The 24745-nt window shown below is 38.8% G+C and overlaps 1 protein-coding gene across 1 annotated transcript; it reads left to right on the top strand.

The window, feature by feature from the left end:
• The first annotated feature begins 20328 nt into the window (after positions 1–20328).
• On the top strand, positions 20329–23287 carry LOC135677764 (regulatory protein viviparous-1-like). Its single transcript, XM_065190153.1, has 6 exons — positions 20329–22058; positions 22122–22214; positions 22352–22452; positions 22532–22578; positions 22675–22751; positions 22842–23287. Exons 1-6 carry the CDS (start codon positions 20415–20417, stop codon positions 23049–23051), a joined length of 2172 nt encoding a protein of 723 aa, XP_065046225.1. The 5' UTR covers positions 20329–20414; the 3' UTR covers positions 23052–23287.
• The last annotated feature ends 1458 nt before the right edge of the window (positions 23288–24745 follow it).

Raw genomic sequence — 24745 nt, 5'->3', positions numbered from 1 at the left:
CCTACGCCCAAGGAAGGGGCAAGCGAGGATGAGATCGCTCGCTATGTGAAGTACATTGATGACTCCACTTTTGCTCAATGTTACATGTTGGGCTCCATGACTCCTGAGTTACAAAGACAGCATGAAAAGATGGATACCAGATCTATTCTCCTAAATGTCTCTAAACTATTTGAGGAACAGGGGAGGACTTAGCGATATGAGATATCCAAGAGCCTCTTCCGCGCTAGGATAACTAAGGAGACACCGATTCAGAATCATGTCCTAAAGATGACTGAGTGGATAGAGAAACTCACAGGTCTAGGAATGGTCCTAGAGCATAACCTATGTGTGGATCTTGTGCTTTAGTTCATACCAGATTCTTTTTCATAGTTCGTAATGAATTTTAATATAAACAAGCTTAAGGTGACTCTCTCGGAGCTCCTCAGTATGTTGAGGGAGGCAAAGAGCACTATCAAGAAAGAGAAGCCAGTTCTCTACATTGGTGAGACCAGAAAGAAAAGAAAAGCAGAAAAGTCCCTTAAGAAGGGCAAAGGCAGACCAAGTAAAATAAAGGTTGCTAAGAAAGACCTGGCAAAGGACAAAGGTCATTGCTTCCATTGCGGAAAGGATGGGCACTGGAAGAGAAACTATAAAGAGTACCTTGCAGAGAGGGTGAAACAGAAGCTTGGAGAAGCTTCAGATACATTCATGATTAGTCTCAATTTGTTAGACTCTTATGATAACATATGGGTATTAGAAACCAGTAGTGTTTATCATATTTGCAATTCGTTGTAGGTTCTGACAAGGCCTGAGAGACTAGCGAGAGGCAAGATGGATCTCAAGATAGGCAATGGAGCAAAAGTTGCTGTAGTAGCTATTAGTGAGGTCGCCCTACATCTGCCTCGTGGAGCTATTATTGCATTGGATACATGTTGTTTTGTTTCTTCTATTATCAAAAAATATTATTTTCATTTCATGTTTGACAGTTGGTGGATTTAAATTACTTTTTGAGAAAAATTGTTATTCAATATTATTAGATGATGAGATCATCATGAGAGGAACATTACATAATAGTTTATTTATGCTAAACACTACTCCATATATCATGAATATAAGTGTGTTTAAGAGGAAATAAGATGAGGTAAATAGTGTATACATGTGACATTGTAGGCTAGGTCACATCCATGAAGGAAGGATTTAAAAGTTGTTAAAGGATGGATATCTAGATCCATTCTATTATGAGTCATATGAAACTTACGAGCCTTGCCTTCATGGAAAACTGATCAACTCTCCATTTAGTAGAACCGGAGAAAGAGTCACTGAACTATTGGAACTTATACATAGTGATGTATGTGGACATATGTCAACTCATGTCATTGGTGGTTACTCCTACTTTATTACATTTACTGATGATTTCTCAAGATATGGACATGTGTACTTAATGAAATATAAGTCCGAGACCTTTGAGAAATTCAGAGAGTATAAGAATGAAGTGAACCAAATTGAAAAGAGTATCAGGACTCTTCGATCAGATTGAGGAGGTGAGTACTTAAGTATAGAGTTTACCAAGTTCCTTATGAACCATGAGATTCTATCCCAATGGACACCTTCTTATACACCTCAGCTTAATGGTGTATCTGAATGGAGGAATCATACGCTGTTAGACATAGTATGGTCCATGATAAGATTCGTTGACTTACCCATCTCATTCTGGAGATATGCCCTAGAGACCGCAGCTTACCTTCTGAATAGAGTTTCAACTAAGTCGATAGTGTCTACACCATATGAGATAAGGAAATGGAAGAAGACCAATCTTAAGGTTGTTAAGATTTTGGGCTGCCCTGCCCACGTTAAAAGACACAACCCCAATATGTTGGAATCAAGGACATAGTGGTGCAAGTTCGTGAGATACCCCAAGGAAACTTATAAGTATTATTTATATCATCTTGAGGACCAAAATGTCTTTGTAGCTAAGAGAGTGATGTTCCATGAGAAGAAACACATTCTTTGTGAAGACAATGGGAGCATGATAGAGTTGAGCAAGGTTGGAGAACCTAGCTCAAGCACCACTCTACAGCCCAAGTCTGTTCAGGTACCTATCACACAAGTTCCGACTTTACGTAGGTCCAATAAAGTATCTCATCCTCCTGAGAGATATGTGAGACATATTAGAGGAGAGGATGTTGAGGATATTGATTCTCAAACCTATGAGGAGATTATTATGAGTATAGACTCCGGGAAATGGCATAAAGTCATGAATTCTGAGATGGATTCCATGTAGTCTAACAAGGTTTGGAACCTAGTTGACGCGCCCGAGGGTATTGTACCTATATGTTACAAGTGGATCTTTAAGAGAAAGATCAGAGTAGATGGATAGGTATAGACCTATAAAGCAAGCCTAGTGGCTAAGGGGTATCGTTAATGGAAAGGTATTGACTATGATGAAACATTCTCACCCATAGCCATGCTAAAATCCATCCAAATTCTATTAGCTATTACAACACAGTATCATTACGAGATCTAACAAATGGATGTGAAAACCACATTCCTCAATGGCAATCTCGAGAGGAGGTATATTGATACAACCCGAGGGATTTGTGTCCAAGGACTACCCAGATAAGGAGTGCAGATTACTTAGATCCATTTATGAACTGAAGCAAGCTTCCCAAAGTTAGAACATAAGATTTGATAAGGAAATCAGATATTATGACTTCGTTAAGAACAAATATTAGTCTTGTGTGCATAGGAAGGTAAGTAGGAGTGCTATCACCTTCTTGGTGTTATATGTGGATGACTTCCTGATCATTGAGAATGATGTAGGAATGTTATTCACATTAAAGGTTTGGTTATCTAGACACCTCTCCATGAAGGACTTAGGGGAAGCATCCTATATCTTGGGGATTCAGATCTATAGAGATAGATCCAAGAGGATGCTTGGCTTATCCCAGTTCATGTACATAGACACCATTGTCAAAATATTTTGCATGGAAAATTCCAAGAGATGTCTCATACTGATGAGACATGGGATATCGCTTTCTTAGGAGTATGTCCCCAAAGACTCCTAAGAAAAGGGTGAACATGGATAGAATACCCTATGCATCAACAATAGGGTCTATCACATATGTCATGCTACGTACCAGGCCTGATATAGCGTATGCTATGAGTGTCACGAGCAAGTATCCGGTGAATCCAAGCTTGAAGCACTAGAAAGCAGTAAAGTGTATCCTTAAGTATTTAAGAAGGACTAAGGATCTTTTATTAGTATATGGAGGTAGTAGCCTTAGGGTTGAAGGCTACACGAACTTGAGTTTTCAATCCGATGTCAATGATAACAAGTCTAATTTAGGAGATGTGTTCACCTTGAATGGAGGAGTAGTGTGATGGAAGAGTTTCAATCAAGACACTACTGTTGACTCGACTATAGAGGCGGAATCCATTGCTGTAGCAGAGACAGCAAAAGATAGAGTCTAGATGAAGAAGTTCATCACATATATGGGAGTCATGCCAGGCAATGAGGAGCTGATTTCATGATATTACAACAATAACGGGACGATTGCTCAAGCGAAGGAACCCAAGTCTCATCAGAAACCTAAGCATGTTCTTAGGAGGTTCCACCTGATCAAAGAGATCATGACCCGAGGAGATATAGCAGTGAAAAGAGTTTCATCCGAAGATAACATTGCAGATCTACTAATAAAGTCATTGTCTTAGATTGTCCTTGAGGGTCACAAGGGTCTAATGGGGATCAGACACATAAGTAATTGACTTTAGGTCAAGTGGGAGATTGCTAGTCATAGGACATGTGACTTGACACGCAGTCTTTTTGCTTATTATATTTTGGCATTTATCACATTATATTGCTTGTTGTGTGTGTGTGTGTATATATATATATATATATATATATATATATATATATATATATATATATAGTGATGTCCTTAGATCTATGCAATAGGAATCATATCATAATGAGATCACGATAATGAGATCGATTCACCTTTAAACACAGATCCTAAATAATCTCGATGATAGGTTACTCGAGAGGGACATCGAAATAACTAGATAGATTGGTGTGTTACATACCCATCCATATGATGGATGTAGTTGGTCTCATAGTTGCTTGTGTGGGGATACTAAAGATACAATATAAGTGCTCATTGGGAAATGAGTTTACTAATTGATCCGCTTACGGAATGCTGAATGGTTGATGATGCCTTATTATCAAACAACGATTCCGTAATCGTAGTGGTGTATCTGGTCCTTAGACATAAGATACCAAGGATGTATTGTATAAGTGCTCCACTCTTTGATATCGGACTTATAGGTTTGGATGTCACAGATCTATCATAACCGATTATCGGGAGTGGTAGTCAACCTTACGAGGACTATTGAGTGTCAATAGAGGATCATCCACTCTCGGTGTCATGGGAGAAATGTCCTATGTGTTCTAGCTTAGACAAGTCCCTAGCTAGGGTCATTCGGATTGAGAAAGAAAGAGTTCTCTGGGAGAATCCGATTAGAGCAAAACTTGAGTAGAAACCGTATAGGTCTGATAGCACCATGCTCGGTATATGGTCTCTAGAATATTTGATGGATGAGGGACTATAGGTACACGATAAATAAGGATAGACAGGTCCAATAGATTGGATTCACTTGTATCGTTTGGGGACTACAACATAGTAGCCTATTACGTCCGCAGTTGATGAGTCGAGTGAATTATTATGGAGATAATAATTCACTGAGCCAAAAGGAGTTCTGGTGGGTATGACTTACGGCTAGCTTGATATTGGGCCTAGAGGGTCACACACATATAGTAGGCATTGTGATGAGTAGAGGTTCGGATATGAGATATCCGCTAGAGCCCCTATCTTATTGGATATCTAATAAGCCCCTGAATTATTGGATCCTATGAATGAGATCCAATTAGAGCCCATAAGAGATTATTGAATAGAGATCCACTAATCTAAGAGGCTTGGGTAATTGGATGGAGATCCAATACCCAATAAGGTAGGATCCATTAGGGTTAAGTTGACAAGGGACTTCTATAAATAGGAGGGAACTAGTGGTTCATAGGCTAGAGCCTTTTTGGTTGCCCTCTCCTATTCTCCTCCCCCTCTCCACCTTAGAGTAGGCCTGGAGTTTTGAGGAGCGTTATCGCAGCCCTATTGTGTGGATCACCACTAGAGAGGAGAGCGCTTGACCTCCTTCACTCTCTCCTAGAGATTTACAAGGATTCAAGGATATCTGATCTCCCAAGTTAACACAATCTATCTCACATTTGATTTTCTATTTTATGGATTTTATGCACTAATCTTCGCATGATGACGAATATATCTTTGGGAATTGGGGATTTTGTTTTCTGTTCTTCTACTGCGCATATGATGTCACCCCCAAGATTTCCTAACAGTACCACCCAGACATAGTCTCTGAGATACTGGACAGTTGTACTACCCAGTGGCAGGGCGTAAGGTGGTGGTACCGCTAGATTGGGCTGTGGTATTGCCCAGTGTCAATGCTGTAGGCGATGGTACCTCCCAACCCAAGCGGTGGTACCACCAGTACCACGAAAATTGGGGATAAGACATTTTTAGGCTCCAAGTTTGAATCCACTTGGGGTTTATAAATATCTCTCTCATCCTTGGTTAACATACATACAACTAAAAGCAAAAAGAAAAGAAAATGTTGTTGTAATCTTGTGTGAACTTCTCTCAAACTCTAAGTGTGAGTGAAGTTTAAGAGAGGAGGTAGTGGGGTTGTAAAGGTTCTCTCCTAAGCTTGAAAAAGGAGAATAGAGTTGTAAGAAGGTGGTTGGTCTTCGCCTATTGAAGGAAGATCATTAATGGATGCTGGTGGCCTCGACGGAAGAGAAATCGAGAGTGGATGTAGGTCATGACAATCGAACCACTATAAAACTCGGTTTGCATTTCTGTTTTGCTTTTCATTCCCATACTACAAGCTACCTTACTTGCTTACTGCTTTCACTATGCTTACGAACGCTTTCAATTTAGACTCACATTTCCGATATCGATTCTCATCGAACGTACGAAAGATTTTCGAAATGGCGTGGTTTTTATCGCTGCACTAATTCACCCCCCTCTTAGTGCCGACTTGTTCCTAATAGTTGGTCTAAGAGCCCAGTTTTTCTCATTTGGTTTAACACCTAAGAGAAATGACTCTTTTCAACTTTTAAGAAGGTCACTCTATCATTCGTCCTCCCATGTTCAATGGGATGAACTACATATATTGGAAAACTCGAATAAGAGTTTTCTTGCTTTTGTTGAATCTCAATTTATGGAGTATAATCGAATTTGGTTTTGAAAAGTCTTCTCTTCCGATGAATGATTGGAATGAGTTAGAGAAGAAGACTTTCTCTTTAAATGCTAAGGCTATGAATGCCTTATTTTGTGTTTAATTAAAAATGAGTTCAATCGAGTGTCTATTTGTGAAACGACTTTTGATATTTGGCACAAACTCGAAATCACACACGAAGGCATAAGTAGGGTAAAAGATTCTAAACTTAATCTTTTGATGCATGATTTTGAGTTATTTCGTATGAAGCCAAGCGAAACTATTGTTGACATGTACACCCGCTTTACGGATGTCATCAATAGTTTAAAAGCTCTTGGCAAATGTTTTTTGAATTTTGAACTTGTTAATAAGATATTAAGATCCCTTCCAAAAAGTTGGGATCCTAAAATCATGATCATACAAGAATCAAAGGACTTGAACTATTTTCCCATTAAAGAACGATTAGGTTATTGATGACCTATGAAATGAGTTGTATGAGACATGATGAACATGAGAACTACCTTTCAAAGAACAAGAAGGATTTGACACTTCGACAATAGAATACCACTTGAGTGATAACTTAAGTGATGATGATGATGACCTTGAACTCACAATAAAGCTTAAAAAATTCTTAAAATAAGAATCAAAGAACAAAAATGAACATAAAAAGAAGAAGCTACAAAAGAAGAAGAAAATACTCAAGGTGGCTTGGGATAAATCAAGTTCATCTGAAGATGAAGAAAAAACCAATAAAGGCGACGTGGCAAACTACGCCTTAACGGCTTTCAATGATAAGGTAATCAAAATTACTTGATGCTTTTCATGAGTTATTTTTAATTTAGTTTAGAAAAATTATATATAATTTTTTTAAAAAAAATTCATGTTTAATAATGTAATGAAAAATGTTAAAAGTTTTGGGATTATGCTTTTCTTTCTATTCTTTCTAGTGTTTTTGAAAAATTAAAAAAAAATTGATCGTCACAATTATATCTCTTTATGATAAATGAACGAAATATTATATTTAAATCTAATGCTTGTACACCTAATAAGAGTAATCCTACGTATGTTCTTAAAAAGCAATAATGTGTATCTTGATTATTTTCATATTGCTTTTGATTTTGATTGAAAATGCTTTTTGTTCAACAAAACCATGCTTGATGATTTGAAATCATGCTTAATGAGTTTATAGTTTGAAATTGTGAATGTTATACCTTGAAAACTTGAAACCATGTTTTGGTATCATGCATACCCAAGTAATGATGTTTTAAAAATTTTATTGTTTTGGTATCATGCCCAAAGTAATGATGATTTTCTTTTGTGATTTATGGCTTATTAATCGTCATGATGAAATTTACTTTTTCGGTTTTAAACAATGATGTATGTTTTTATTTAGCAAAGGTATGCTTGTATAAAATAAAAAGATAATACATTTCTTGAAAATTTCTCAATCTCTATGTTATCGAGTTTTCATCTTAGAGATCTTTATTAATGAACCATGAAATTGATTTTGATGATTTGAATTTAATGGGTTTTATCAAAATCATGATCTTGATTTCTCGAGATTTATAACTTAAAATCGTTTATGAATCAAGATATCTTATTATGTGTTCTCATATCTTTTTATTGAGATTTATCCAAATGAATCATGGTTTTTCTCTTGATTTCTCATAATTTGTAATATAAGATTACCATCATTGACTATTTAATCTCCTAAGATTTCTTTTTATTATTTACTAAAAAGAATATTTGTCAAGATGAATCATTTACGAATGAATCTTTCTTGATCTTTCATCTTTCATGTCATGATTTTTATATGATTACCTTTGTATTTATGTGATGCTTAGAACATTGATGTAAGAAGAAAATGAATTGCACCATTAAAAAATTCCCCTCTTTTTCTTTCTTGTTTACAATGAAAAAGGGGAGAAAAGAAATCACTACCATTTCAAGAGATCGATAAATCTATTGATTCCATTTTGAATCTTTGAAAGTAATTTTGATAATTTGATAATTTGAATTTGAATGAGTTTTATCCAAATCATGATCTTGATTTCTTGGAATTACTTGAGATTTTTTTTTAATCAAGATCTCTTCTGTTTACTCTTATGATTTTTCTTGGTATTTTATTTAAAGAGGAGATTTACTATATGAATCATGAGAATTATTATACATGAATTGAGATCCTTTATGTGATAATTTGAAAATTGATGTGAAGGGAAATGAATTACACTATTGTATTGTTATTCTCCTCTTTTTGCCGATGACAAAGGGGGAGAGAGAATTGCTAGTGTGCACATATCAAAAGAGAACCTAAATTTGCCAGCTTGCACAATTCAAGAAGTAAATCACGCTAGCTTGCACATCACAAAGAGAAGCAATGTTTGTTAAGTTATACATTTCAAGAAGATGCAAAACCATGTTATCTTATACATTTTAAAAATTGCTAGCTCAAGATGCAAAATTTAGAAATTTGCATATTACAAAAGGAAGAAAAACTTGCTAGCTTGTATACTTCAAGAAACTGTAAAAACAAGCTATCTTGCACTTCTTAAAAGAGAAGATAGAAACTCACTAGCTTGAATGTTCTAAAGTGATGAAAAATTTGCTAAATAGTTAAGCTTTCATATCTTTAAAACTTGATAGTTGCACTTCTCCTTTTTGTTGATGACTAAGTGGGAGAAGATATGACGATATGAGAATCATATATGGTAGGATGTAATATACTTTGATATTTTGATACCATGATGATTTGAAATATTTATGATGATGCATGCAAAACTTATGATAATGATGCATGCAATGCAATGATATGTATATAATGTGTTGCATATATTTATGATGAAATATTACTTTGACTTGAATTCAAAGTTCTATCAATATGACATATTGATAGGGGGAGTTAAGGTTAACTCTGTCATCAATTGGTTGTCATCATAAAAAACGGGGAGATTGTTGAATCTCAGATTTTGACGATGAAACTAATGATAGTGTTTATCTTATCTACGTTTTAAGTGATGCAGGAAGCTTTGATCAGGGAGAGATAATTAAAAGTAGGAAGAATCATGTTGGGCCGAAGTGGAACATGTCAGAAGATTGGACGTCGAGTTGGAGGATTGATCGATGTATCGACAGAAGGCCTCGGGCTATGGGATCGGGCATCGGGCCAAGAAGAGCATAAATTGCGTTAAGGAAATCGGAGTTATGAAGGTCAACTGACTGATTGGGCAATAGGCTACAAGAGAAGACGATGCACCGAAGAATCGGACGAGGTATCGATGAACCAATGACATGTTGGATAATATTTGATTAGCTTTGTAATAATTATCTAGATCAAAGTAAGTTTCAGGCGTAATTGGGTTGGAATTGGACCAACTCAATTAGGGGCAATTAGGCCCAAGTTTGGGCTATGGTGGGCCAAGTGAAAGGTCCAAACAAATAGTGACCTAAAAGGTGAAACCGTCATGGGACTGTCTCCGAGACTGTGTTAAGCGATGGTACCACCCAAACACAATCTCTGAGAGACTGTCAGGTGATGATATCGCCTAGTGGCAGGGTGCTAAATGGTGGTACTGTCAGACTGAGCGATGGTACCACCCAGTGTTAATATTACAGGCGATGGTACCGCCCAACATAGGTGGTGGTACCGCCAATACCCCGAAAATCAGGGATGAGATACTTTTAGGCTCCAAGTTTGAATCCACTTGAGGCCTATAAATACCCCTCTCATCCCTAGTTAACATACACACAACTAAGAGAAAAAAGAAAAGAGAATGCTGTTGTAATCTTTTGTGAACTCCTCTCAAACTCTTAAGTACAAATGAAGTTTAAGGGAGGAGGTAGTGGGGGTGTAAAGGTTCTCTCCTGAACCTGCAAAAAGAGAATAGAGTTGTAAGAAGGTGGTTGGTTTTCTCCTATTGAAGGAAGACCGTTAATGGATGCCGATAGCCTTGACGGAAGAGGAATCGAGAGTGGATATAGGTCATGACGATCGAACCACTATAAAACTCGATTTGTATTTCTGTTTTACTTTTCATTCCCTTACTGCAAACTGCCTTACTTGCTTACTGCTTTCACTATGCTTAGGAACATTTTCAAGTTAAAATCATATTTTTGATATCGATTCTCATCAAACGTACAAAAGATTTTCGAACCGATGTGGTTTTTATCGCTGCACTAATTCACCCCCCTCTTAGTGCCAACTTGATCCTAATAGCAACAAGCAATATAAAGTGATAAAATACCAAAATATAATAAGCAAAATAAATGTGTATCATATCACACGTGCCATCACTCACGTGATTGGCTTGCAAGGCACCTATGACTAGTAGGACACCTATGACTAGCAGTGTAAGTCTACAAGCGATGGTACCAACCAATAGTGGCGATGGTATTGCCAGTACCCAGAAACTGAGGATGAAATATTTTTTGACTCCATTTTTGAAGTCATTAGGGCCTATAAATACCCCACTCTTTCCTGTATGAAAAGGCACGAAAGTATCAACAAAAGTCTTATGATTTTGGGTTGCAAAAGTATTAAAAAAGTGCTAAGTATCCTCCTCCTCCTTTATATTTGTGATCATTCTAAGAAAGGTGTGAGGCTTGTAAAGGTTGTTTCATGAACTTATGAAAAGGAGAAAGAGTTATAAGAGAGTACTTGGTCTTCACCCATTGAAGGAAGACCATTAGCGGACGTCGGTGGCCTTAACGAAAGAGGAATCGGGAATGGACATAGGTCACGATGATCGAACTACTATAAAATTGGTGTGTCTTCTCTTCTTTGCTATTTGCTTACTTTGCAACTACTTTACATCTTCATCACTCTCCTACGAACATCTTTAAGCTTAAATGTATTTTCGATATGGTTTTATTATATGAATTTTCACGATCGACATAGTTCTCTAAAGCATTAATTCAAACCCCCCCCCCATTCTTAGTGCCGACTTGATCATAACAATTGGTATCAGAGTAAGGTTACTATCTATTTGGTTTAAAACCCAAGAGAGATGACTTTTGTCGGCAATCAAGAGGTTTATTCTATCACTCATCCTCCTATGTTCAATGGGATATACTATACATATTGGAAAGCTAGAATGAGAATTTTCTTGCTCTCTATAGATTTCGAGTTATGAAACATTGTTGAAAGCGATTTTGAGAAGTCTTCCAAACCAATGAACGAATGGAATGATTTGGACGAGAAGACCTTCTCCTTGGATGCTAAAGCGATGAATGCTTTATTTTGTGTTTTTGATAAAAATGAATTTAATTGTGATTCTATATGCGAAACTGTAAATGATATAATGAATTTAATTGTGATTCTATATGCGAAATTGTATATGATATTTGTTAGAACCAAGTCGGCACTAAGGGGGGGGGGGGTGAGTGAGTTAGTGCGTACGTAAAAATTCTGTCGAGTCAAAAATCTTCATATGATAAAACTGTTTCAAGGAGTGTTTAACTTTGAAAACATTCGTAAGTGCGTGCAGCTAAAGTAATGAGGAAGTAAAACAGCTTACAATAAAGGTAAACAGTAAAACAAAAATACAAACTGATTTATAGTGGTTCGATCATCATGATCTACGTTCACTCCCGATTCCTCTTCACTCGAGTCCATCGGCTTCCATTATCGATCTTCTTTCTAATGGGTGAAGATTAACTACCCTTATACTCTTTCTCCTTTTCATAGGTTCAGGAGAGAACATTTACACCCCTCTTTTACAAGTGTTCCCTCACACACCTCCCTTAGGACTATCATTAAGCACTTGGAGGAGGGACTCTATACTTAAAAGAATTTTACAACCTTGGAATCATAGAGTTTTTACTCTCTTTTTGTGTGTATTCCAAGTAGGAATTTGTGGGGTATTTATAGACCCCAAATGGCTTCAAAACTTAGAGCTAAAATTCAAATCCCTGAGTTTTCGGGGTACGGGCGGTACCACCGCCTGCTAGTCTGACACTGGGTGATACCATCGCCTAGTCTGATAGTACCACCACCTGACATACTGACACTGGGCGGTACCACCGCTTGACAACATGGAAAAGTGTGCTCTTGACTTTGGGTGGTTCCACCTAACCTTGGGTGATTGAATGGGCCTTTCACTTGGCCCAAAACAGTCTCAACTCAGGCCCGATAGGCCCCTAATTGAGTAAGAATGGTTATACCCGAAACCAACTCAATTATGACCTAAACTAACTCGATCTAGACAAATTTTTACAAAGCACGAATTATCTATTGTCTGACATGTCATTGGTTCTTTCGGTGCTTTGTCCTCTCCTTCAGCATATTACTCAATCGGCATATTAACACCCATAACTTTCGATCTCCTTGGCACAATGTCCGATCCTTTAGCCCGATGCTCGAACTCACGATATGAAGCCTTATACCGACACGTCAATAATTCCTCCAGTTTGACGTCCAATCTTCTAACATGTTTAATTCTGACCCAACTTCTTATTATTCCTACTTTAATCAATTTGCCTCTCCTGATCGAAGCTAGTCCTACGTCGCTTAAAATATAGATTAGATCATAACATTCTCAATTGGTTTCATCATCAAAATTTAAGATTCAACAATATTTGACATACACTCGAAATCACAAATGAAGGCACAAGTAGGGTTAAAGAGTTAAAAATTAATCTTTTGGTTCATAGCTATGAGTTGTTTCGCATGAAACCAAGTGAGACCATTGGAGACATGTACACCCATTTTAGGGATGCCACCAATGGTCTAAAAGCACTTAGTAAAAGTTTTTCTAATTTTGAACTTATAAACAAGATATTAAGATCCCTTTCAAAAAGTTTGGATCCTAAAGTTACGATAATACAAGAAGCAAAGGACCTAAATAACTTATTGCTTAAAGAACTTATCGGGTCCTTGATGACCCATGAAATAACATATAACATATGATGAACTTGAGAATAACCTTTCAAAGAACAGGAAGGACATGATACTTAGAATCAAAGAAGGCCATTTGGATGAAAACTCAAGTGCTAATAATGATGATGAAAATGATGATTTGGCACTCCTTTCAAGAAAGTTCAAAAAATTCTTAAAAAGGAACAAACCAAAACAAGACATTAAAAATAAAAGTGAATTAAAAAGGGATCAAATAGTATGTTATGAATGTAAGAAACCGGGGCACTTCAAAAATTAATGTCCCAAAGTGAAGAAAAAGTTATCAAAGAAAAAGAAAGCGCTCAAAGCTACTTGAGATGACTCAAGTGAATCCGAAAATGAGGAGCCAACCAGCAAAGAAGAAGTTGCTATCTACGCATTAACGACATTTGGCAATGATGTAAGTGACTCAATCAAAGCTCATTTATCTTTTGATGAATTATTAAGTGTTCTTCATGAATTGTTTGATAAATATAAATTAGTTGGTAACAAATATAAATTATTAAAAAAGGATTATGCTTCTCTTTCTAGTGAACTTGAAAAATTAAAAAATGAGCATGATAAATGTATGTTAACTCCTTGCACTCAATACAAAGAGTTAGAATCATTTAAAAAGAAAATTTTATTACTACAAGAAATATTAGAACAAATTTAAATAGGTAACAAATCTTTAAACATGATCCTTGCTAATAAAGATCAATTAGATCATGTTCATAGAAAGGAAGGAATTGGCTTTGCGAGTAACATTCAATAAAAGCCAATTATCTTTATTAAAGGACCTACATTACATATCTCACTTAGAGAAAAATATAATATTTATGAAAAATATGATCATTTTGCTTACAAATGTCAATTTAAAAGGTATAATCTATATAAATTAGTTTGGGTTCCTAAAGGAATCATAAATCACTCAATGATAGGTAGATCTATTTATGAGGGACCCAAAGTTAAATAGATACCTAAAAAAAAACCTCCTTCTTCAGCTTTATGATCATTCTAAGGGAGGTGTGAGGCTTGTAAAGGTTGTCTTCTAAAGTGAAAATGAGAAAGAGTTGTAAGATGGTAGTTGGTTTTCGCCCATTGAAGGAAGATTGTTAGTGGACGTCGGTGGCCTCAACGGAGGAGGAATCGGGGGTGGATATAGGTCATGACGACCGAACCACTATAAAATTGGTGTGCCTTCGCTTTTTTGCTACTTACTTTGCAACTACTTTACAACTTCATCACTCTCCTACTAACATCTTTAAGCTTAAATGCCTTTTCGATACGATTTTATCATACAAATTTTCACGATCGATGTAGTTCTCCAAAATCACTAATTCACACCCCCCCCTCCCTCCTCTTAGCTCCAACTTGATTCTAACACTTACAACTTTTTTCTCCTTTTCACAGTTTTAGGAGATAACCTTTACAAGTCACTCACCTCTTCCTTAAACTTAAATCAAACTTAGAGAAAAGGAGGAGAATTCTCACAAGATTATAATAGTATTTTCTCAAGTTTTTATTCTCAATTCTTATGTTAACTGAGCAGGGATGAGTGAGGTATTTATAGGCCCAAAATGGATTCAAATTTGGAGCCAAAATGGTCACATCTTAGGTTTCTAGGGTACTGGGTGGTACCACTGTCTACCAATTTGACACTAGGCAATACCATCACCCAGTTGGGTAGTTCAATTGCCCGACATACTAACACTTGCTAGTACCATCGCTTGACAGCCTCGAAGATTGGACTTTTGACTTTTCCAATTCATAGGCAGTTCCACCATTCGTTTGGTGATGCCATCGCTTGACCCAACTTTTGAGTCATTGAATGAGCCTTCTTCTTAGCCCAAAATAGTTTCAATTTAAGCCTAATTATTATCTAATTGAGTTAACATGATTATACCAAAAACTAACTCAATTGGACCCCTAAACTACTTTGATCTAGGTAAATAATTTCAAGCATGAATCCTATGTTATCCGACATATTATTAGTTCCTCCGGTGCTTCGTCTGATCCTTCGACGCATCGTCCTCTCTTTCGGCATATTGCCTAATCGGCATGTTGACCTTTTGCAATATCCGATCTCCTTGGCGCAATATCCAATCATTCGGCCCGATGCTCGAACTCATGGCACAAAGTCCTTCTACCGACACATCGATCGATCCTTCGGCTCGACGTCCAATCTTTTGATATGTTCACTCTAGCCCAATGTTCGATTCTTCTTACTTCAATTGATTTGTTTTTTCTGATCAAAGATAGTCCTGCGTTACTCAAATGCATATTAGAATATAACTTCATTAATTGATTTTATCATCAAAATTCGAGATTCAACAATAAGGACAATATATATTAGAATATTAATTATGATAGTAATAATGCATAGTCTCAAAAGTAATTAAATAAATATTAAGATGATAATTTTAAATATTAAATTAAAATAAAAAATTTATATGAAACAATGTGAGGGATTTCTGGGTTATTAAATCTCTATATGGATTAAAACGACTTAAAAAATTTGATAAAACTATTCTCAAATGAATTTTTTATGAAGATTCTTGGGCTAAACTTATGCATGTAATAAGTATATATTATGATAATCAATCGGTTATAAGAAATGTACAAAGTATATATTATGATAATCAATCGGTTATAATGATAAGTCTCGAAATATTTGTCAAAGACATAATATCATAAAACAACTGATATCAAATTATATAATCTCCGTTGATTATATCAAATCAAAGGAGAATCTCATGGATCAACTTAATAATAGGCTACCAAGAGATCAAGCATACTACTTGTCTAAGGGAATATGAATAAAGCCTATTAAATAAGAATCTTCTAACACAATTTTGTTGACTAGAGATCCCAAGATCTTAGTTCAATGGGATAATTAAATTATGAAAGATTTCGGATAAGCACTTGGGAGATTATTTTAACTCATTCTTATGATAAATAAGTATTACCTACATGTCTATTTGGATCAATATACTTTTAATGATTCCTATATCTAGGTACGGTATGATAGGATACTTTCAATATAAAGCCACATAGTGAAGTGGGGTTGTTTCTATGAGAATTTTTAAGATCAAAATTCTCTATAGCACTTATGAATCCAAGAGTTATTTATAGGCGAAGTGAATACAACCATCAAAACCTAAGGTGCGAGGGAAGAAATAGTATGATTACTGTTGTCTTAACTTACACCAAATGATTGAATAATTCAAGATATCATATTTCTTGATTAGTCAAGTAAACTTGATAGTATTCTACTAGAAAAGTTTCAAAGCCACAAATCATGTCTCCTAATGCAATATCCTCTTGCAGGTACTCTCTTTAGTGTCTACATAGTCATATATATTTTACTAAATAAATCTATTCATAGGAGAGATTATTGGAAATGATAGGTTAAAACCATTTTTAAGTGAATGAAATTTTTTTTACTTGAATATATATATATATATATATATATATATATATATATATATATATATATATATATATATATGTCTTGAGCAAACAAACATGACTTTTTACTCTAATAGATATTTTTTCATTCGAATAGATATGACTTTTTACCCAAACGATTAAGTCTCTCTAATATTTATAGATAGACAGGCAGGCGTTTTCTATTTATATTATTAGAAAATTAAAATTTATTTTTGTATTCATCTAACATAGATCAAAAAGAGAACTAAAAAAAGAGTCTAAATCTTGAGGAAAAAAGATCAAATCTTTTTAATCTGACCTAAGTTTTTATTTAAGTTAATTCTTTTCTTTCGATCAAATTATTTTAACGGGAACAAAAATAACTTTTCCAACAAATTTCTTATATTTGCAAAGAGCAGCAAAAAATGTGTAAACCCCAACAACAAAGGGTGGAATGTATACCATTGATCTTATTGCTCAAATATCGAACTGACAAGACAGATTTGTTGGTTCGTTTGATGATGAAAGATGATTAATTCTGTAAGGGCTATTGAAAGTGTGTAAACCCCAACAACAAAGGGTGGCATGTATACCATTGATCTTAGTGCTTAAATATTGAACTGACAAGATAGATTTGTTTGTCCGCTTTGATGAAAGATGATTGATTCTCTAAAGGCTGTTGAAAGAGATTAATACGTGTTGTACGTACTAATGGAACCTGCTCAAGAATACAAGCAGTTGAAGGTAAGGCAGATTGTATGTAAAATTTTGATTCACAAGTGGCACGAACATGGAAAAAAAAGCATGATGATGATGCCATGAACCGAGATGTATGCCTTGATATGAATGAAAAGTAGCAAATATTGCACAACTTATGAAAGGTTTAAGTACTCAATATATGGACAAAATGCACGATGTGTGTTACTCGATTCGAGAATTTGAGAAATGATGTTTGCAAAACCTGACTGGCTGCTTGCTCTCTACTTCAGATCATTTTCAAGGACATGCATGACATTTCTTGTTTATAGTTTTTCGATTTTGTTTTGTTTTGTCTTTATTTGTTTCTTTCTGATTAGAAGAATTTTTTTGGCTGCAAGAATTGGATATTAAATATTAAACTTTATGTGCTTTTCCTTGGCCTTTGATGTTCTTTCATTTGTTTGATCTCCTGCTCTGACTGAGAAGCTTCCTTAAAGGATCACGTCGTACATTATGTTAGCGTAGTCTCTTTGAGTCGCTTGTGCTTTCGTGTTACCTGTTTTGATATTAAAGATTCATCCGTAGATTTTGTTGGTGGAGTTTATGTAGGGTATGAACTTTTAGGTTAAGTGAAAATTAGGGTATGTTCATACTCTCATGATGACAAGAAACTCTTTACGTGGAACTACTGACTTCACCCTTTTCTTTTTAGTCCTATGCTTCTCAGAATATGTTTTCTATAATTTCAGGTGATAATATGCTATTCTGAATTGGATGTGCAAAGTTCGGAGTCATATATATATATATATGTATATATATATATATATGTATATATATGTATATGTATATATATATGTATATATATATATATATATATATGTATATATATGTATATACATATATGTATATATGTATATATGTATATATATATATATGTATATGTATATATATATACATATATATATATATGTATATATATATATATATGTATATATGTATATATATATATATTAAAATAATAAATGATCAACCCAAACCCAACTCCATCAGTACGCATGCGAACCACAAACCTGGTGATCCGCTTGACCCAGCCACTCCGTTCGTTCCCACCTTATCGGGTCGGGTCGAACAGACTCCGCCACGTCCGTCCGTTACAAGGAGAGAAACGGGCAACGCGGAGAAGTATCCAGAAGCGCGTAGATAAGAACACTGCTGACGTCATGCTGCGTTGACGCGTAGCACTTGGAGCTTCGGACCCGCCGTCTAACGCGACGAACGGCGACAAAACCTGTGGAGGGATTCTCCACTGGCAACCACACAATCATTGTGACTGTATCCTAAAGCTGCCATCCTCTTAAATGAAAAAGGAAAAAGATGGAACTTGTTAACGCAGCGGCAATGTGGGTTACGCCATGTCTTACGTTGAGGCTTAAATAAGCGAACCTATTATAGCAGGAAGTAATACTACTCGGAAGGTTTGGATGTATCACGAACAATTGATGTGCACCCGAACAACAGGCGAAGCTGGCAGCGAGTGAGTGCCTTGTGTTTCTGTGGTCTCCGGTGGGTGATGGTAGCAGTAGGAGCTTGACTTGGAGCCAAAATAGGACGTAGGAAACAGGCGGCGGAGGCGAGTGGAAAAGCCAGAAACACGTCTCGGCTGATGAGAGGTGGAATGCCATCTCACATCATGTGGGCGGCACGTGATTCCTTCGGCCTCCTCAGGAAGGATACGTCCACGATTACTCCCGGGGGTCGCATGCAGCCAGCCGCACAGGATGCATCGCAACGAACAGCAACCACCGCCACTCGGTCCGTCGCGAACTTTGAAGCAGTTCGTCCGGTTCGGGGGGTGACTACACGTGGCGTCGCTGGTGAGGACGACGCTGTTGCGGGAGGCACAGCGGCCGGAGGGAGGTGGCCAGCCTGATGCGCCGCGGGCTGCCACCACTGAGCTCACAACGTTTGGCCGGGGTCCAGCGGGCGCAACATCCGGGGTAATGAAACCCCCCCCCTCTCTCTCTCTCTCTCTCTCTCTCTCTCTCCACTCCTCTCTTGCCAATCTCATGTGACGCTATATCAAAGACTTACTTTTGTTTGTAGGAAATAATAGCACGTAGTTTTCATTTACGTTCATCATTATCTTCTTTTATTTTTCGTTTGGAATTAATGTGATGAGGTCGGCGTTGGTATGAGATAGGTAGGAATAGAGAGTTTGACGCATTCGGTGTGGTTCGTGGCAGTGCCGGTTTGCGGAGCACATAACAGGCGATGGCAACAGCAGTAGGCCTCCGGATTGCGCTCCTCCTTGTTCGTGGTCTGTAACTGTAGCCATCTCGCTCGCCCGCTTCCTCTCCCGGCGACTCAGGAAACTGTGCAGGAGACGAGTGGGCGCGGTCTCCCGTCGCCCCCCGCCTCCTCCTCCTTTATATCCCTTCTCCTTTCCTCTTCTTTTCTTTGTTATTTATTGTGTTTTCTTTTTCTGCCGGTTCTGTTCATCTCGATCTTTTGATGACTGGTTCTGCATTCTCTTCTGTTTTTTTTGTTTTTCTTTTCTCGCGTTATAATTCCTCTTTTTAATGGTAGTGTGAAAAGGCAAAGGACTGACTACACAGTAAGGAAGAGGAGGGGTCGCTTTCCCTTGTATTATTATTATTATTATTATTATTATTATTATTATTATTATTATTTTGCCTTCGCTTCCTAGGAGAAGGCAGCCGTTTCAGTTTCTTTCACAACAAATCTCTCTCTCTCTCTCTCTCTCTAGGGGGGTGGGGGAGGTGGTGGGGGCCCGACCTCAGGCACATGGCCTCGCCCACGCTCACGCACCCTCTTCCTCGGCCTCCGCCTTCAGGTTACTTCTGTCGTAAGTCCTGCTCCCTTTGTTAATTATATTCCTTCTTTCGTCTTTGTCGGTTGTGTTTTACATTTACCAGAGGAAAGACAAAGGATATATACAAGTTGATAAGACTACTCCCCCTTCCTTCGTATGCCCTCATCCTGTTATATACATAGTGGTTGGAAATGGTTCTTGATCAATCCTTGTGAAATAGGACTAGAGAACAAAATATCTCAGACCGTGGAGTGCGAGAGTCGGCGAAAGCAGGGAGATGTGCTGTTTGCCTCCGACGAGGCGGAGGAAGCCATGGCAGATCATAAGGTCGAAGGAGAGGAAAAAGTTTTAGGAGTTGGTTGTGGAGGAGACACGGCGGCAGGAGTGGACGACATCGTGCTGAATATAGACGGGGAGGATCTCATCTTCTCCGAGGACACATTTCCTTGCTTGCCCGACTTCCCATGCCTGTCTTCACCGTCGGCCACCCCCTCGCCGTCCTCCGCTTCCACCTTGCATGCAAAGAACGCAGTCCTGTCTTCTTGTTCCTCCGCTTCATCTTCTTCTTCTTCTTCTTCTTCTTCTTCTTCCTCCTCCTCCTCTTGGTCCTTCTTACAGGTCCCTGACAGTGGCAGGGTGGCCGACATGCAGCAGCAGGCGGCCGAAGTTCAGTCGGTGGACGACATAATGATGCTTCCGCCGCTGCCGCCGCCGTTAGACCATCACCAGTCGAGCGAGTTCGCCGATGGGCTCGACATCCTCGGGGACATCGACCTCTTCGATCTGTCGATTGATCCCTGGGACCCGCCTTCCCTCTTCCACGCCGACGAAGCCAGTGCGGCCGATATCAGCGGCGGGGATGAAGCCGTCGGGAGTCATGAGAAGAAGCCGTGTCAGGCTGTAGAAGAAGGTCGTTTGCATGGTCACGGGGAAGGAGTGCCGCAGCAAGCGCAGGAGGAGGAGTCTTCGGAGGAACTGGCGAGGATATTCTTGGAGTGGCTAAGGAGCAACAAGGACTCGATCTCGCCGGAGGACCTCCGTAGCATCAAGCTGAAGCGCGCCACCATCGAGTGCGCTGCCCGCCGCCTCGGCCGTACTAAGCAGGGCAGGACGCAGCTGCTGAAGCTCATACTCACCTGGGTCCAGAACAACCATCTCCAGAGGAAGCGCCATCGGTTGCCGTATTCCTACGACCACCAGCCCCGGCCGTTTCCCATCTCCCCTAACCCTAATCAACTCGACTACAACTGCAATCCTTGGAGCCCCTACTCCATGGATCCTTCGACGGCGGCTACGCATCCAGCCTTACTGGGCGCCTACGCCGGCGGCGGCAACGGTGAGATGGGGTATCCCAGTGCAACAGCCAATCCTTATCCTTACCACCACAGCTGTGGCACCAGCAGTGTCGTCGTCAACAACCAACCTTTTTCTCCATCTCCGGACTTCGTCGACCCCGCAGGGGGACCGTGGCCGGCGCGGTTAGCCTCAACCTTACCTCAGTTTGCGCCCTACCCAGGCACCTCCGCTTCCCACCCGCTGTCCATGGCGCCGCCGCAGTATTCCGGGGGTATGACGAACCAGTTTCTGGGCCATCCGATGTACCACCAAGGCCAACGACTACCTGGGACGACTTCCGCGACGAAGGAGGCGAGGAAGAAGCGGATGGCGAGGCAGCGGCGCTTCTCCTCTCTCCACCAGCACCGCAACCACAATCAGCCGCTGCACCTGCAGCATGCTCATCATCCCGTCGGATCCACCGAGGGTGCAAACGGATCGTCTCATTCGAATACAAGGAATTGGGGTTTCTGGACCAGCATGTCCTCCTCGTCCCACCAGATGAACCACATGGCCGAGGCGCAGAATGCTTCAAACATGCAACAGACGCCGCCGCCGCCTGCGGCGCAACTGCCGCAGAGGCCTCAGCTTACCACCGCTTCGACCTCGGAGAAGCGCCAGGTCCGTCCTTGATCTGAAAACAGCGCACTGCTCGGTGGATTCTAATCATTGACGTTAATCCAGGGATGGAAGGGTGAGAAGAACTTGAAGTTCCTGCTGCAGAAGGTGTTGAAGCAGAGCGACGTGGGTAGCCTGGGCCGGATCGTGCTTCCCAAAGTGAGACAACATCCTCGACATGGTTTGATTAGAAGTCGATTCTTCCGTGCTTCCATGATCTCAGGATTTAGTACTCGTTGTCTTTCTCCGAAACCTTTAACGGAGTCTGATTCGTCTGTCCTTCTTTGATCCAACAGAAGGAAGCGGAGACCCACTTGCCGGAGCTGGACGCGAGGGATGGGATCTCCATCCCCATGGAGGACATCGGCACATCCCAGGTGTGGAACATGCGCTACAGGTATATGCGCCTTCCAGTTCCATTGGCATCGTTTTGTCATTGCTTGATTCCGAGCGTGTTGATCTCGGCTATGCTACAGGTTCTGGCCCAACAACAAGAGCAGAATGTATTTATTGGAGAATACAGGTGAATCAAGAGTCTCATTCTTCTTCTTCTTCAGTAATATAGTTTTTCAGTTCATGGTTGGCATTTGGTCGAACACTCAATACAATGATAATTCAGGGGATTTTGTGAGGTCAAACGGGCTGCAAGAAGGGGACTTCATCGTGATCTACTCCGACGTCAAGTGCGGCAAATACGTAAAACACTCACCCCACTTTGTTTCAGATCTCGATCGCTTGTCGAGGGAAGTCATCGCTGACATTATCGTACATGGTAAAAAACGATAGATGATACGGGGAGTGAAGGTTCGACAGCCGGTGGAGGCGCGAGCACCGAGCAGCAGGAACACCGGGAAGGCGCATCAGAGGAGGAATGGCTTGGAGAAGATGGCTGGCGCATCAAAAATGAAAGGACGCAGTCTCATACATGATGATGCCGACAAGTACGACGACGACGACGACGACGACGACGATGTTCCACCTTCTATGCATGGCTAAGAAGGAAGCTGATCCATGGAATGGATGAGAACGAGAGAACAAACAGATTCCAAAACCCTAACTAACGCTCTTGCTTCCGTAGGGAGTCTCCGCTTATGCCTGTTCTATTTTGATCACCTTTGGTCCTTGTGCATACCAACTCTCGTGTTGTAACCAATACTACTACAACTACCACAAGGCATGCGGTGGTCGACGGTGGGAGGATCTTTATGTGGTGGTAGTAAATAAATCTAGAGGAGTGGTTTGTGTTTAGCAAACTGAATATATATATATATATATATATATATATATATATTATATATATATACTTTAGGTTGGTTAATCGCGAGACGTTTCCATGTCTAGCTTGATATACTTTCAAGAAATGACGCTTCAAGTAGAAGATTGTATCGAAAGAAGGGGAGTCTATAGAAATCCCACCATACGGTAAGATTTCCGAGGTAAAAGCGCAAGACATTGATGGTGGTAGTAAAAATGGAATGATTTATATATAATCAAATCAATTAAAGGAAGAACTTATATTAAGGTAGAAAACGAGTACAACATTTTTAAAGGAAGACACGATGTATCAAAAAAGATTTGGTCCTTAAAACCTGATCACTATTAAGGTTTAGCATGAACAACTAAGAAAGCAGTAGGTAAATTTTCGACATCTTGAAAGCTACATCGAGAAATAAGTGCCGAGGGGAATTATTATCTTTTTTCACTTCAACTTGTAGCTTGTAGACACCTTCTGTCTGAGTCTCTGCATAACAGCCCTCACTTCATCGTTGACAGCCTGCAAATTCCTGCTTCAAATGTGAATTGCGCAGCTTTCTTCACTGGACTGACTATATAAGAATGCACATCATTCTTGGTTGAATTACACAGTGAACTTGAATCATAACAAAATTGTTGGAGATTCCTGAAAATTTTGTGGTCCCAGAAATTTCAGACTGAGATTATGTATATTTCAATTAGAAGATTTTCAAGATCTTCATGCTACAAAAAAAAAATAATAAAATAAAAAATCTTCATGATGAGAAATTCTGAAAGAATTAATTCCAGACCATCGAGAGAGAGCGCGCGCTTACTTTCGACGTAAACGACAAACTAAAAGAGAGAAGAATTTAATTAGGAAACGACAGAAAAATACGCTTGTTATTTTGTGGATTTTTTTTCTTCGTCTTCTTTTTCTGGTTGCCGCAACATGCTGCATTAGATCCGTAAGGGTTACAAGTCAAATTTGTTTCTTAGTTCTCCATCTTTAATGACGTCCAAGTTTATCCAATAGAATCGAAGATTGGACCTGAAGCCAATTAAATATGTAGGTAGTTTTGAAGTTTACTCTCAAAATTTGACTTGGCGTGATCTAATTCACATAAATTCCATTCCTCGTGGCTTATTTTTTGTGACTTCTGATCTACATGCCCAAGCCTAAGTCCTCTCTGTTTGGTAAATTTATCAGTAAGCACACACCAATTATCTCATCGTGCAGGATAACGTAGGATAATTAGACTGCATAGGATTTTGGAGATCTCATCCTCAACCAGGGGAATTGAAAAAGGAAAAGAGATCCGATGTCGGGATATGAATGTGTTCGGCAAGGAGTTGTGCAAACCTAAGTCACTTATATATGATAAAAGCCTCACTGATGGTTAAGTTGCAAAACTAATTAGAGGTATGCTTGATAAAAATCTCTCTAATGGTTAAGT

Source organism: Musa acuminata, chromosome BXJ1-6, assembly GCF_036884655.1.
Source record: "Musa acuminata AAA Group cultivar baxijiao chromosome BXJ1-6, Cavendish_Baxijiao_AAA, whole genome shotgun sequence".
Classification (NCBI taxonomy): Eukaryota; Viridiplantae; Streptophyta; class Magnoliopsida; order Zingiberales; family Musaceae; genus Musa; species Musa acuminata.
The sequence above is the reverse complement of the archived record's forward strand: the minus strand, read 5'-3'. Positions and strand labels throughout refer to the sequence as shown.

What these genes read in the sequence shown, in the direction of transcription:
- LOC135677764 (XM_065190153.1), top strand. Translation starts at nt 20,415, where the DNA reads ATGGCAGATCATAAGGTCGAAGGAGAGGAAAAAGTTTTAGGAGTTGGT. An exon ending in GTGTGGAACATGCGCTACAG is followed by an intron (nt 22,453 to 22,531) that starts GTATATGCGCCT and finishes GCTATGCTACAG; the next exon opens with GTTCTGGCCCAACAACAAGA. An exon ending in GTATTTATTGGAGAATACAG is followed by an intron (nt 22,579 to 22,674) that starts GTGAATCAAGAG and finishes ATGATAATTCAG; the next exon opens with GGGATTTTGTGAGGTCAAAC.